Source organism: Bactrocera latifrons, unplaced genomic scaffold, assembly GCF_001853355.1.
Source record: "Bactrocera latifrons isolate USDA-ARS-PBARC rearing strain unplaced genomic scaffold, ASM185335v1 scaffold_32, whole genome shotgun sequence".
NCBI lineage: Eukaryota > Metazoa > Arthropoda > Insecta > Diptera > Tephritidae > Bactrocera > Bactrocera latifrons.
In genome coordinates, this window is record NW_017536852.1 from 394,119 (window position 1) to 410,956 (window position 16,838).

The following is a 16,838-nucleotide window of genomic DNA, read 5'->3' on the forward strand; positions in this document are numbered from 1 at the left end:
CTTAAGAACAGTCTTAATCTTAGTCAACTAAGCAAAATAAATTTCTTGCGAAATAGAATTTACCCCGGGAATTTAGTTACAATATCCGGGTGCTTTTTTGTCACAATATAGAGCTAGAGAGTAGGTTAAAAGCGCAGAAGAAAATTAATTTGTATTAAGGTTATGATAACTTTTAGCACTAGGTTTGAAGCCCACATCTATACTGAGGTGTAGCTGATCCTGAATGAGGCTTTTCGATAGAAATAGACTTAAGTATGCACCTTTTAATTCATTAAAAAAATGCGATAACGGTGAACAAAAAAAGGCAGAGAACCGACAGAAGACAGTCCTCAGCAATGTCACCTGTGACACTTCAGAGAAGAATATGATTGTCACGATGTTGTAGCAACCAAAAGGAAGACACTATATAGAATATACGGTTGAACTTCCCAAAGTCGAATCATGATAATCAACAAAAAATAGACTTCGTGTTAGAGAGACTTCGAGTTGTGAAATTTCTATGAAGAGTTCAGTTTTCTTGCCTATTCAAGAGTTCGAATTATAGAAAACTTCGAGTTATGAAAGTTACAGTTGTAAATAAATGACCAGCGGGTCGAGCTTAGTCGATTTAGCCATGTCCGTATGCCCATTTTTATACATATACGAACTAGTACGAAAACCTTTGAAATATCGATCTCAAATTTGCCAACCGTCCTTTACTCACAAAGAAGCTACAATATTGTTCATATCGAACCGCCATAGCATATAGGGACCTGCCATACAAACTGATCGATCAAAATCAAGATAAAGAAATTTGTATACCCTTTTACGCTTTAGAAATTCACATGTGAAGGGTATTATAGTTATATATTTAACTGTTGATGGTATTTCTTTTTTACCACTTCCGGAATTATCTAATAAACTTCCCATTAACCTACCGGACATTACTCATACGCAGTGTGTACCAGCCTATTGTATACTATTAGGGAGTACAGCACATATTTTCAGCAGTAAATATAATGCTACTGACAACAAAAAATAAACATTCATATTTTTGCAAATCATAAATACATACACACATATTCCGAGTATATAAAATTGCGCTCATTGCAGTACCTCGCAAGCGAATTGTGGTTCCATAAAGGCATAATTTCCAAATTACCAGCCAGTATAAAACCAATTGGCGGTTGCCATAAAATATAAAGTAATATAAAAACGCTAAAAAAACATGGATAAACACGCAAACAGCGATGGCGCCGACATCAAAACGATCTGCGCCGAAGATGTGTAAAGCGAAGTGTTGCCGGAGCCACTGTCAGCCGCAATTTGACTTATGTCAATATGAATTTGTGACATTTGCTGATCATAAAATACCACACCGACACATGCACATATATGCACTTACACACACACATATAAAAACAAATTGGCTAACGTTGGGAATCGTAAACACAGCGGTACAACGTGCGGATTAAGTTCTCAGAGTTGTTGCTTTTTGAAAACTCCATTAAATCGGTGAGACACACTTCGAGTGTGACAAGCGGCACTGTGGCATAAAGCCATTTGCTATTTTTAAGTTTTTATTTCAAAACACATTTCTTTTGATCAAACGAGAAATGCAACAACAAATGTTGTTGTAGTTGTTTTTGATTAAGGGACTTTATTAAATTTTGTTACATTTCCGTGTGCCATTTAGAAATCAAAAGCATAAATTCACCGTAATTATTACGTTGATAATCTGTTGTTACTTCGTGAACGTTCGTTTGGTTAATTCGATTTGGTTTTATTGCGGAAAACTGTTATTGGAGTCGACAGTATTTTTTTTTTTTTTTTTTTTTTTTTTCTTTTTTTTTTTTTTTTTTGTTTTTTTTTTTTTTTTTTTTTTTTTTTTTTTTCGAGGAGAATTGGACTGAACGTTGTATATTTCAAAAAGCAATTAAGATAGATAGAGAAGGAGGGGGAGAAATGAAAAAAGAGAGCAATAAGGTGTATGAGAGAGAGAAAGAGAGATCATTGATTTTTAGACCTATTCATTTTGAAACAGTTTGGCTGGTCTTAAAACTTGCATATCAAATTTGAAAAGTGCAAAATAGGTTAAACGCTGAAACAAGAAAGCAAAAGGCAGTTCGGAAAAATTTTTGGAAATTAAAAAGGAATATCAAACAAAGGCTTTGTATTTGGTGGAGACAAACGTTTAAGAATTCTAGCGATTTCCATACTAATAGAACTGAAGTCCCATTTATATCAAAATAAATGTTCGACAATTTTACATTTTTAATTTTTGAGAGTTTTTGAATTAGCTGATTTTTAGGATCTGACAAGACACAAAAAAAAACTATCATACATATCATAATTTTGAATTTCGAGGCTGACTTTGTTGTAGGTGTTAATACTGGTTAAAAGATCGACGAAATTATCTAAGACTTCGAAGTTATGACTGTCAAAAGTGACGGCTGTTTGTTTGTTGGGAGGGGGGGATATTTCGCCTTGCTCTCATTCACCACCAGCCCCTTTTGCTTCTGTGGGAGTCACCTTGTCTGAAACCTCGTTTGGTATCGAACAGCTTGGAGCGGTCCTTACCGATCCTGACGGAAGATGGAGCCATATGTAGAAGTTCACGAAAGTAAGGAAAGAGTACCACTCACTTGGGAGTGGACAGAAACGATTGCTTTATATATGGCTCAAGCAGCGCCCGACATCCGACCAAACCTTCCGACTTAGACCAAGTATCCTCTGGGTATACAACAAACATCCGTCTGAAGGCGAGCTAAAGTGAGAAGGCGAACCATCTCCACGCTGGGTTTGTGCGCTGGGTCTGGCGACTACCAATGAAAATAAGAAAACAGCCACGGACGAGCCAACCCCCCTTTTGATGGCAGTAAGTGGAAAGGCTAGGGTATTTTCTAACTTTCTGGGATACAAAAGTTTATAAAAAGGCAGCTCAATTTCTCCACATCCATCTGCCGTTAAAACCAAATTTAATGTGTAAATCTGTTTCAAATCTGCACCTCTAGCCCCGTAACCCCCTTCACTCTAGAGCACTCACTTTTTGATCGCCCATCACTTAGGCGCCTACCAACGCACGTTACCGCAAAATATTGTCAACAGTCGTGCAACATTGCGCCAGCAACATGACAATGCCATTGTTACTTGTCACACAACATGCAAATGTCGCATAAATCTAAAGCTTGCAACAGTTTGTTTTTGTAATTAGTCAAAAATACGCAGCGAAGAACGGAGCATTTGTAAATTTTGGAAAAAATTCCAGCGTCGAAACTCACTATTCTATAATGCGAAAAGTTGTAGGTACAACAACAACACGATTATATGTCAACAAAGCGGCTGTGCTCAGCTGTCAACGCGACGCTGACAAGCGGCGGTGAAAAGAGAAGAAAACAACAACTTCAAATGTAGAAGCGAACATTTTAGTTGTGAGAATTCACAAGTCGCACACGCAACACGCGTCCATGCACTGCTTCACCTAAGCACTGTCTCTAACGGTATATACGATATTCATATGACTTGTGTGTGAGCGTACCTCTTCGCGTCAACGCGTGCGCCGGCATAATTTGCATCTGTGTGTAGCCGCGTCCCGTGTTCGCATCCAACATTGTCATCACCTCGTCCGGACTGTAGGCTGAATTCTCGATTATGGTGTCGTCGATGGAGAGCACTTGATCACCCACAGACAAGGCGCCACATCTGCAATGGAAAACAGAGTTTTATTTGCATATTTACCGGAGGAAAGTCATATTTGACAAAGTAGTTGATATATAAGAGAGGGGAATTGAGCTGTGATGAACAAACAGCTGGTGGTAGGATGAAAGTGTAGCGGTAAATAATGTCAAAATCTCAAACATTAAATCTGAAGATCACCTTGTTGGAGGACAATATTGAGATATTGTTTTTTTTTTATTAGTTTCTAGAGTCAATAGATTTTGGCACTATATTTTTGGAGAGTTTCATCATGAAAGAAATAAATCATGGACTGTCCGTAGTTCGTTGCAAGGTTGGGATATATCCAGTATAAGGTATAACCAATATTTTGGAATTTTGGATAGCAAGAATAGTAAGCGTTATTTGCTCATTGAATATAATTCTCCGCTGAATACGAAAAAAATCGACAATATTCCTAGAGACTAACATTTGAAAAGAAAGTTAAATTGAACATGATGATACAAAGTTTAGCTTACTCAAAGTCTGAACTTTTTCATCATCATCCTCTATTTTACATTCTTTGCAAATGTTAGTATCGTAACTAATACACTTCTCCATAGTGCGACCTCTTTCAGGGAGGTACCGATAGCAGAGCTGCAATACAAGCCTAGAGCTCGCTGACAGTGAGCTCAAAGTTCGTCAAGGAATGCATGATCTCACTTGCAGTAGCATTAGTTCCCTTCCATAAAAAACTTGTCTGGGTGCCGGGCCACAGCGGAATAGTGGGAAGTTGTAAAGCCGATGAGATTGCAAGAAAAGGCAAGCTATGCACTTTGCATCAGGGTTGCGAAGCCTTCTCCATAGAACTTCTAGCTCTAAGCAAGCATCACTAGGATAGGCGTTCTAATGAGACATTGTCCCATTGGCACTCACGCAGTTAGACTAAAGATTCTGGAGGACGCAACTTGTCAAGATTGCAATGGAAAATATGTAGTGGAGACATTAAGTCTGTATGATCAAGACACCATCTTCTCCACTGTCCAGCTTTGGACAGGCTAAGGTTGAAACACAAATCAGAGACAACCGAAATTCATACATTGTACGAACTCGGTGAATTGAAAAGAGTTTTGTCGATATGCGATGGTCTTTTTGATCTAACAACAGCAGTCCTAGCAGAAACTAGTCGTGTATCCACCAAAAATCAGCCTATATAGCTGACGTAATCGAATCAATTCAGTCTAAACGAAATTAGGTTTCTTCAAGATACTTCGAGTAAACGCTGCAAAAGTCATGTGCAACACGGTGGATCGGAAGTACACAGCATTCTTATTGGCACTCGTTAGAAAAGACTGTAGGAGCATGATAGGAATACTAACTGGTCATTGCCCTGCGGCGGCACACGCCCACAAGATGGGGCTGACAGATCGAAAAAACTGCAAGAAATGACTAGAGCAGCGCACCAGGGAAACAATGGAGTTTCTCTTGCGTACTTATCCCTCATTGGAAAGACTACGCTGTAAGCATCTGGGGTCCCCATAGAATGATACACTGGATGAGGTATGGACAGTGAGGCCGCAGACTCTATTAACATTCGTGTCAAGCGCAGGCATCCTAAACGATGACCACTCCTCTTGGACTTAGCAAGTAAACTCCATCTGGTATTGCAAAGGACCAAACTAGTCTTAGTCTAGATTAACTTAACCTAATCTAAAACTTTATATTTTGTGCGTCACCGCTCTCGTTAAATCTCTTTATTCGATATATGATCAGGTGGTATTCAGATGAGAAAGACACTGAGTTATTCGGATTTAAGCGTTCATAGAATCTCTAATCTATCTCAGATCAAACCACTGATGATGTAGCTATCACCATAACCACGCGATTGTCGGAATACATATTTATTTCATACACTCGGTATGGTGTTTAAAGTCCTTCAGATCCCCTCAGTTGTAGAATTTATATTTGAAAGCAGATGGTAGAATTTGTGAGATAGAAGAGTGGTTTTGCTACCTCGGAGAACGCTCTCACAATTGCTATTACTACATTTTCATTTGCTGCCGCTGACTTTTGTCATTAACTTCTGATAAATATACATAAGTGCGATTAACATACGACCCGCTTCCACTTTTATGAAAATACTTAAAAATACCGAGCTCCTGTTTTTATTATTTCGTAGAAAAATCTTTCCAAACTACCATGCAATCACTCACCTGTCCGCAATACTCGCTGGCATTATGCTCGCTATATAAACACCAGCTGCACTGACTTCGTCGATTTTCGTATGATCCATATGACTAGTCGCCGGATAGTTGCACAATACCAGACCCAATTTATCATTCAACGGACGTTCGATTTCAATCAGCAGCGGTCCCATCGAAAACTCAACACTCTGCACGATGGACACATCATATTCGACAGTGAGATTTGTATAACCGGAAACGTGGCCGCCACACTTGATGATCTGTTGTGCCTCAGCCAATGTCTTGCCAATCAGTGAGAGCTACAAAGAACATTAGAGCAAAATGGAAAACAAACTAAAATAAAAACTTTCATGAGACCAGGTGGAAATTGTCAAGCGCAACGCACAAACGACAGCCACTACACGACGCGCACTCAACATTTGCCACTATTAATATATCTTAAACATATATAATTTTTTTTGTTTCATGAACAACTCACATTATCCACACGTAGCAGCCGATCGCCCGGTTTGATGCGTCCGGTCTTGTAGACGGGTCCATGCGGTCGAACGTGCGTGACGATCAATGGAAAATCGCCGCCGCCGCGCAACGTCAGTCCCAAGCAACCGCTCTCACGTTCCACAGTGATCTGCGCCAATTTCGATGTGACGCACAAGCTATTCTGGGAGACTGCAGTGTGCCGAAGAATTGCAATATATTCAATACGAAATCCACATAAACAAAGTGTTGCAGCACAGTGCCAGACAACAACAAGTGTGTTTCGGTGGCGTTGAAATTACATTCAATTCCGTTCGCAAGTGTTGGCACATCGATGGCCATTGTTGGTGATTCGGGTGACGATTGATTTGATTCGACAGTTGATCAGAAGCAGTGGAAATTCCATTAAAGACATGTGACGACAGATCGGACAGAAGATCATTCAACGAAAAGTGGTGTTGTGGCGTTCATAAAGGAATTGGGTGGCGTTTCATTGGTGTAGTGACGTTGGAAAGAAAAGAGAAGAAAAACAATGGGTTTGAAACACTTTTATTTTTCATTTGTGGGTATTATATTTCGAAGATTTCGTGAATTAACATTTTTTGCATAGTATCTAGGACGTTCGCCTCTGTGCGACCCGTTTCTATGTCTTCGATAACCTCAATATATTTTTATATTTCGTCAACCTACAACACTTTAGGGGAACCTTCGTCAAGCAGTCTACAATACATCATCTCTCCTCACAATACTGTCAAGGTTTTTGTTCCTTTTTCGAAATATAACCAAGTGTACCTACCAGGCACTGTCCGTTTGGGATTCATGCGGTAATATCTAACATTTAAACGGGTTCCAGTTGCATCAAACGTTTAAAAGAAGTTGAGTTACAATCATTTCAATGTTTCCGAATGCCACGTCTTTACCAGATCAAACCTAAAAAACCTTGGATCTTACACTTTTAGGCATCCAGTTCAAATATCTGGCATAACAGTTGAAGTTCAATCCCCCGCCATGCTGATAATTCAGCCCTTTAACCTAATCTACCTCGAGAATCAGCCTATAAAGCGATGAGCTTATAAAGCTAGCTAGATATTTTGAGGAAAATAAACTTTACTAGGGATCATTTACCAATATCATACTATTTCAAATTGAATTTTAAATTGATCTACAATCTTCAGAAACTTCCTCTAGTACGATATAAGAGATTTGCCCGGAAAGTAATAGGTCTGAGTCGATTTAAAAAAACTTATTGCCTCTGTCGTTTCAAAATGCCTCCCTTTTATCGGCCTTTTCAGTCAAGGAAACAAAAAAAAAACGTATGTAGAACGGCTGCGAAAGCGTAGGGATGCTGGCCTTGGTCGTACCTAACTGACCCTTCCTTGAGTCTCTTGAGGACTTCCATGTAAAACTTGGCGTTGACGGTTTGTCCAGGAGGCACAAATTTATCGTGTACGAAAGAGTTAAACAGACCCGGAAAATTATGATTTAAATTGCCTGGTGTGCTTGACTTTGATTCATGCTTTATTATTCATGCATTAGAAGTCTTTGATACCTCTAAAAGCTCACGCAATAATTCAGCGTTTCGAAAAATAAGCCTAAAGCCACGCAGTTCAAAAGTGAACGATCTTCTCATCAAGCGATGCTTAGAAGTTATGCTTCACATACCTATTTACACTACAGTTTTCTATAACTGTATTGGGTCTTATAACATAAATGAGTCTAATATCTAAAGAAGTATTCCGAAACTCCGGATGCCCAAGCCTTGGCGAAGTCTACTGAGTACAAAACGCTTGATTGTTTCTCCTTGTAAATAATGCTGTCCGGATTTATGTATGTTTATATCATTAAAATATTACTGTGCTTTACATTTTCAAAGCAGTTATTTGTCTATGTATTGACCCACTATCATTATTAATGATATTTTTAATACGCTAAACTCTCGAAGCCAGTTCTAATTTGGCCTACAGTATATATTTGAAAAGCAAAAATTGTAGACAATCATCTAACAAAAATAAAAGTCAAACAAGTGCTATATAGACTCCAGCGCTCAACCGCGGGTTAATGTTTTTAAACAAATGTTGCCAGCCACATGTTGCACAGTTGTTGCGTTTACAAACTATGCATTTGCAGAGTGTCACATTGTGGAACGTACTTGAGATACTCATCATTATTTACATTTACAGGTGGAAACAATAACAAAATATCAAAACAACACAATACTCACTGTATTCGGGCAGCGAATATTCGATTTCCACCACCGCGGGTATGTTGCGCGCATCGCCGGCCGCATCCTCCGAACCAGAGCCGTTGTTTCCAGCGCCCGTGGAGCCGTCACAAGCGCCGCACAGCATGCTCATGACGTGTTGATTGCTCAGCCCAATTGTGGATATGCCGTCGATTTGATGAATACGATCGCCGGGCGCTAGAAAGTCCGCAGCGTGACCCAGTGGACTGAGCGCGCCGATAACAGGTGGATACGATAGGTCGTTGCGTTCTACACACACGCACACACACAAACCCCAACGGCCACGTGTGAATGCAATTGATGTCGAGGCGTTTGCGATGAATGAAACGTCGTTGTGTGCATATGCAATGGAAAAAAAGAAAGAAAACGGGAGAAAATGTTAAATAAATAAATAAACAAAATTGGTAATTAGACGGTGAAGCCGTAAAGAAACGCTGCAATTTGTGGTGGAATCATTAGAAACGCACCGTTGCACTGATTGAGGCGAATTGTGGGCAGCCGATTGTGCTTAAGAGGCGTGTATGCGAGTGTAAGTGCATGTATGTACATGCATGCGTGTGCATGTTTAGGCTGCTGCGTCTGTTTATTTATTTAGCAGACAAGTGTTGCATTTTTATTGCTTACACACACACACAGCGATATAAAAATATGTGCGAAAAAAAGGAAAAAGGAGTCTGTTGTGGCGGCCTGATCGCTATGAAAATGCACCGTTAGCTACATATAAAATATAGGCACATAGTTGTTGTTTTTGTTGTTGTTACAATTTAAGCCATTTTTAATGAATGCCTTGAAGTGTTCAATAGTTGAGCCTATAAAATGCCGCGCACCTTTAATACCGCTTCAAAGTATATACATACATACATACAAACATACATTCACTATATATACATACATACATATACATATGTGTCTGTTAATGTGTCCGCTACTTGGTCATACAGCCCAAGCACCGCCGCATGTCTATTACGTGTGACACCTTTCGCTGCGTGGCTGTGAAATTTGATTATATTTGTGCGTAGCGAAATAAATTTTCATTTCCTCCTGCCACAAATCAAGTCATTCATGCGACCGAAACGACGTAGCCAAATGGCCGAGTGCCAAAAAGTCGTATACAAAAGTGTACGCGTTTACATATACATATATGTATGTAGTATGGATATAAAAATACTTACAAGAAAATTACGAGCATGCATAAGAACCCTTTTCCGAGGTAAAAGTTGTTCGAAGAAAAATATATAAGTAGAACTCTTTTCTAATTTTTTATAATTTTCTATTTATTTCCTTATCAAAAAACTCCTATCTTAAACAAATATCCTTGCTATAAAATTTCAAACAACATGCTCCAACTGTCACCAATCACCATTAATAGCTTTGTTTTGACAGATCACGCGTGAGTCATGTAAAGCTGTCATGTTATTTTTGTTCAGTATTGTTTAACGCGCTGTGCTTAACTTACGGCCAACATAATCGGCCAACGGAGCATACTTGTGCTATTCGCAACATCATCACCCGTCTTGAGATCCAGCATTATTGGATAATATGCCATCGAATAGACCGCGTACAGCACGCGGTGTAGAAAATATAGCAGTCGCAGCTGAGAGTATACACGAAGTCCCAATTCCCAAATTCAGCCCGTCACACTATTTTGTTGGTAGACCAAACCTTCAATTTATCGTCGTAAACTCGTTCATGATATAGTATTTCGTTTTGATACAAAATCACTGCTGAAACCATAAGCATTCTTCATAAGTGTCGCAAGGACTCTGTGCCAAGCAAACTAACCATTTGTAAGTGGCTTTGCTAAATTTCGTTTGAGTACCGAAGATACTGAAATCGAGACTCTGTGCCATTTGAGAAACCCCCCAAATCAAATCAAGGCTATGCATCTTATCTCAAATCTTCATCTGCTGTATTCTCCGAATGTTAGAAGAATCGACCTTTCTTTCCTAGAGCTCAAAATAAGGACTGTTGCAACCGGATACTGAGATCTATTTCTAATGAAAAGACAAATAATAATATCACTATACGGCCGATAGCCCATGATGCTAGTGCTGCGTATTTTCTTAAGTTTGTATAATAATTGTATTATTATGTAAGCTTTTATAAAATAAAAAAAAAAATAAATAAATATCACTATATTCAAGACGAATCGAAACTTATTGAACAATAAAATCAAATTTTACAAAAAACAAATTAATATATATAGTTTTTAAAACGATTTAGTCTAAAACCCAAAAACGAGGTCTCCAGTAAAATGTTTATACTCGGATGCACGATTTACTGCGACGAAAAATATTCTACTTTTATTTTAGGTGCCCTATTTGTAACAAATGTTCCACACTCAGTCGAAAATGTGTCTCAAAAATATGATTCGAGTAGTCTGTCCTCGAGTTGATGCTTTCATATGCACTACTTTTCGTAATCCGTGGCATTTCTACATGACTCCATTAGATTCTTATGTATGTTAGCTGGCTATGCTTTGCTTTAGAGATTACTATTGTGAAATTATCGAGAAAGAGTGTATGTTAAAACCTCGTTAATCGGTAGAACTGACTTCCCTTTGACACTTTATCTCTCTCTATCTCTTTGATTATAACGGTCTATATGATTTATTTGCTCTTTTTCTAGCCCATTTGTACTGTTTTATGCCAGTCGAAGTTTTGCATACCATTTGCTTGTTCGATTCGCTACTCTAAAAACTATCCATCGATCGGCTATGAATACGAATCCGCATGAATTGCACATCTATTGTATATCTATACACTTTCATTTTCATGAAAAGGAATTATTAACCTCCTTTATCTGTACTTATGTACGAGTATTAAGCAAAATGCAGATCACCACAGCGTTAGCCGAAATTTGTAATGTTTTAGACAATTTCTTCTTTATGGCCAACATGTATACGAGGTGTGTTCAAAAAGTATAGCGAATTTTGAATTTTCGCGGGTTACGTATATTCGAATTTCGAATTTTTTGTAGCGTTATGATGGTACTCATGTCTCTCACTTATGCCGACAAGCTCGGCCAGTTTGAATGTTCATTTAATTGTTGACAGCTGCTTTGCTTGCACGTGTTTTGGATCGTCTTCGATTTTTACCTATTCAAAAAAACTGATCAAAGAACCTGTATCAAATTTTGTGTGAAAAACGAAATTAAGTGCGCGGATGCATTCCGAATGTTGACTGTGGCATACGGAGAAGCTTCATGGACCGAAGCAACCTTTATCGGTGATACAAAATGTTCTCAGAAAGCCGAGAAGATGTGACAAAAATTGGCTTTTTACCACGATAACCCCCTGCTCACAAATCGCTGCTTGTGCGCGACTTTTTGGCCAAACACAACACACTAATGATGCCGCAGCCACCGTATTGCCCAGATCTGGCCCCCTGTGACTTTTTCTTGTTCCCTAAACTTAAGAGGCCCATGAAAGGACGACGTTACGCTTCTCTTGACGAGATAAAGACGGCATCGAAGCTGAAGAAGATAAAAAAATGATTTTTTGAAGTGCTTCGAAGATTGGAAAAACCGTTGGCACAAGTGTATAATATCTCATGGGGATTACTTTGAAGATATCTATTTTATTCATAAATAAATAAATAATTTTTGAAAAAACACAAAATTCGCGATACTTTTTGAACACACCTCGTATAAGTACTTACACACATATATATACGTATACATTCTAATGTATATATCCATCGAATATCCATTTAAATAATATAGATGTTTGTACATATGTATGCATTTGCCGCAACTGCTTCCCCGGTATATCAATTACTTTGGCTAAGCAATCAGCATATTCACACATACACCTACACTGAAAAACATTTATCCGTCGTAGCAACAATAATAAACCAAATGATGACAACAACAAGAACAACACATGAAAGTAGTCCAAAGTTGTCATTGTCTCATAGCAGGAAATTTGGCTGTACGCCTCCATTATTATTTCCCCATAGCGTCTGCTGGCCTTCTTTATTACATGCTGTCGAACATATGCAAATACTCGCAAGCTATTTTCCTTTTGCTGTTAATGTTTTTCTTTCGGTCTTTTCGCTTGTTTTTATTTTTACAATATTTTATTTTTCACTTTGCTTTTGGGATTTTTTTTTTCTTTTTTTTTTTTTTTTTTTTTTTTTTGGGTTTTTTTTTTTTTTTTTTTTGTTTTTTTTCTTTCTTGTTTTCAATTTGCCGGCGAACGTCTGAGATTCCTCATGCGGCTATCCAACATGTGGTGATTTCGGCAACAATGTTGACATGTTCGGATACGAAGCGTCGCATCGCGTCGCGTTGTGATTGTCTAGACTCGAGACTCGAGTCATGCGGTCAATAGCGAGAAGACAAAAACAAATCTAAAATAAAAGAAATTGAAATGACTTTTTTTCGCTCTTCATTGCTGCCAAGTCGCATTCTCAGCGCCGCCCAGCTGAAGCATCTTCTGCGCCCGGTTGATTCATGCCAACTGGGCATTGCCAGCGATTATCAACGCGACCCTCACCGCCCGCTGGTCTGCGGCGCCCGCAATGACAGTGGCAACGGCAGCGCCGTCATGTGGCGTCTGTCGCTAAGCGTACGGCGCTCGGCATTCAGCTGCTGCCGCTCTTCGCCGCCTGCGCGCGATTAGAAATCTCTTTCGTTATGATTTATTTAAGCAGCCAGTTTAATTTATGACATCTCTTAATCAGTTATAAGCTAAATTGTATTGTAATAATTAATGCGCTCATAGCCTAATATCTGTAGAATTCAATTGCATCATCGGATTTTATCAAGCGCAGAATGCTGGGTTGGATTTAAGAAATGATTTAATTGGTAATAAAAAACAAAACAAGCGAATGTGCGGCAGGGTCCTCATAAAGTATGGGCGTTAATGATGTCCATAAACAAATATGTATGTAGCGGGTGACCCAAGTAAAAGATATATGAGCGTGACCATACGAATATCGTGGAGACTCGATTCGGCGCTGTTGGCTGAAACTCAGGCTGGCGTATGGAACGACTTCACTCTTTACGACGAGATCTTAAATTAAAAGCGTGCAAAATACAGCACTTGACTTTCCAAAGCGACATCGCTTTCCTCTATGAGCTCTTGAAAAGTTCCAAGAAGATCCCACGTTTCCGAGACAGATTTTGTTCAGCGATGAAGCCTATTTCCGGCACAGTGGGTAGGTAAACAAGAAAAATTGCCGCATTTGGAATGAAGAGCAACCTGAAGAGATTCAAGAGTTGCCATTGAATGGAATCATAGGTACATATTTCTTCAAAAGTGATGTCGGTGAGAACGTAACCAACAATGATGACCAACTATTTGATGGCTGAAATTGAAGATCGTGAGACGGTGTCACTGCCCACACTTCGCATCAACCAATGGATTTTTTGAAAGAACACTTCGGTGATCAGATAATTTCTCGTTTTGGGTCGGTTGATTGGCCACCAAGATCTTGTAATATCACACCATTAAATCTTTTCCTGTGCGGATATGTAAAGTGTAAAATCTTTGCGAAAAATACCGCTTTGATTCAGGCCTTGGAGCAAAACATCACGCGTGTTATTCGCCAGTTACCAGTCGAAATGCTCGAGCGAGTTATCGAAAATCGGGCTCAACAAATGAAACATCTGAGACGAAGCCACGGCCAGCATTTGAAAGAGATAATCATCAAAAAAATAAATGCCCAAAAATATGCCTTTGAATGATTATGTACAAACACTGCCCATAAAATTGGAATTTTCTGTATTTTTTCTTTAAAACAGTAGAGAACCTCAAAATGGATCATCATTTACTTCAGTTCGCGTCCAATCTTCCACCAGCAGAGTAAGTACTTCAACCAACCATGAATCGGTTTCACATCACGTATACTCTAATAGATAATGTGTATCTTATGTGTATCTTCAGAGACACCGGCAGTGCATACTGAAGGTGTTATTGGTGCTGTTCCACAAAAGCGAAGAGTAGGCAAATGAGACCATCCATCATAGCGCGCAATGATTGGAGTTGTGCCTACCCACTTTAGGTTGATTTTTTGAAAGAATTGGGGTTTACGGACTCACAAAATCCTACTCGTGCAAGAATTGAAGTCGAATGATCATCAAGCGCGTTTCACGTTTAGAGAATGGTTCCAAAACGAGATGGCCACCGATGCCGATTTTCACAAGAAAATTTTGTTCAGCAATCTAACTTCCATATATCTTCAAGTATAAAGTTGGTCATAATATCAATTGAAAACGCTGTTACGGCGCTACTTGCCATACAGCCAACATAACAATAAATTTATGGAACGAAACTTTTGGCGACGTATTATCCACGCATTGTGGACTTATGGCTTAGTCTTCAAAATCGTGCGATTGGAAGAGGCTTATTGCGCGTTATTGCTGACACAAGAACCCAATTGCTGCCAAAAATGGTCGAAAATTTTTAAAACATAATGACAGACTCTTGTTCTTATAATAAAGCTATATTTTTTGACCATAACATTAATAACATGAGCATTTTATATCCTCGAAAAAACCACATGTCTAAAAAAAACACCATTCATAAGTGTCTTCGATTCACCACTTTATATTTGAACTCAACTTCAGTCTATTCAGCAAATCCGCATGACCACTACGAGGACACCGTTTTGCCTCAATCGAGGATATAGAAGCTGAATCGAAGAAGGCTCTTATGGTCATCACGACGGAGGATTTTTCCAGGTGCTATGATGACTGGAAAATTGTTTGGCATAAGTGTATTGCAGCGGAAGGGGATTACTTTGAAGGAGGTGAAATGGATAAAATTCACCTTTCAATTTGATCACACTGGTATTATTTCTGCTATTGATTAGACGATCTTATTTGATGAGTATGGCGGTAGTTTGTTCAATTCAGCGCTACCTAAGGTAGTAAATTGATTAAAACTAAGGCATTTTTAAAAAAAAATTTTTTGGCTTAATCGTACTTTCAAAATTACTTGTAAGAAGGTGTTTGAAAACATAATCAAAACGACCTTACTGAGCCATTAGAAGATAAGTACCATAAGCCCTAGAAACGTCCACGGGACCCAATACTTTGTCAAATTAAATTCTTTCCTGAAAAAGTTTTGTTTGCTCTTCGCGAAAACACATGTTACGGAGTAAGACACCCAATTAACATTCGCTTAAGTGTGGCGAATTTCAGAAATTTATGCCAACAATAAATCACCAAAGAGTTTGAATGAAATTAATTTATATACATACATATCACAGCACATTTGTATATAGATGGCGGCATGACGACGATTTCTGCAGAAATATTAAATGCTTTATGTGAAAGCTTAATTAAATGGGATTAGCGAGACTCACTTTTGAATAGCGTCTATAATGTATACATACACTAGCCTGTGTGCCTTTATTCGTATATACTACGTGTACTACTGTATGTACTTATAATGTGCAAATTTGTTAATTATGTGCTTCTTACGATAATATTTTCGAATTATTTTTCAACTTGAATGAAATGGAATTTTTTAAAGTCGAGCAATTTATCTAAGATTTAGAACTGTCTAAACAGAAACGTTCGCTTTTAAAATTCCAATCCCTTATCATTAATTTTCTTCGCTAAGAATTTGGAGTGTGGCGAAACGAATACAAAACTGGATTAAATAAAATATGATGCCAATATAAACTAGAGTCTCCATTCTAGAAATATAAGGAGATAATGTTAAACGACTATATGGAGATATCCACTCTCTCTTCTCTTGTATAGGTATACTATGTTTCTTTGTTCTTGATTTCATATGAAAATATTAAACTAGCAGCTGGTAGAGAGATGGCGAATCGAAGACGACTACTATACTATATTAGACAGTATTTATAGTCAATCAAAAATAATAGTTCAAATATAATATCGAAATATTTAATAGCGTTTCTGGAGCGTTCAACGAGCAGCGCTTATCAGAATGAGTGTTGCACTAAGTTCCACTCCAACTATGGCACTTACCGCCGTCTGACGTCTGCCCAAGGTGTATGGCGGCGAAAATTTCTATCAGGCTGAGAGAATCTAGGTCCTTAAAAGAACTCGTATCTGAACGTGCGGATATCCTCACACATTTTGACATTATACCGGATCCCTTGGATCGTGAAGTAGCCAATTTAAACTCTGGCGACTCCTTCTCTGCCTATATACTGACGAGGGGGTCAAAGTTTGTGGTGAAGGTTGGTGGAGGAGTTTACGGTATAGGAGTTCACTATCAACTCCAGCTTCAGACTTCCTGACTAACGGCATATCTTCCAAGACGAGGTTGTTGATCAACTGCTCTGGAGTGCAGGTAT

At 38.6% G+C, this 16,838-nt stretch overlaps 1 protein-coding gene across 3 annotated transcripts in view; it reads right to left on the minus strand.

Annotated features, from left to right (window-relative positions):
• LOC108971077 (glutamate receptor-interacting protein 1) overlaps positions 1-16,838 on the minus strand; it is a 61,473-nt gene that overhangs the window by 5,257 nt on the left and 39,378 nt on the right. For all 3 annotated transcript variants that reach the window (XM_018936902.1, XM_018936901.1, XM_018936900.1), the window contains 4 exons: positions 8,536-8,805; positions 6,316-6,506; positions 5,847-6,136; positions 3,518-3,681 (listed from right to left, as the gene is read on the minus strand). In XM_018936902.1, the coding sequence (XP_018792447.1) occupies positions 3,518-3,681; positions 5,847-6,136; positions 6,316-6,506; positions 8,536-8,805 (915 nt within the window). The remainder of the gene's footprint in view (positions 1-3,517; positions 3,682-5,846; positions 6,137-6,315; positions 6,507-8,535; positions 8,806-16,838) is intronic.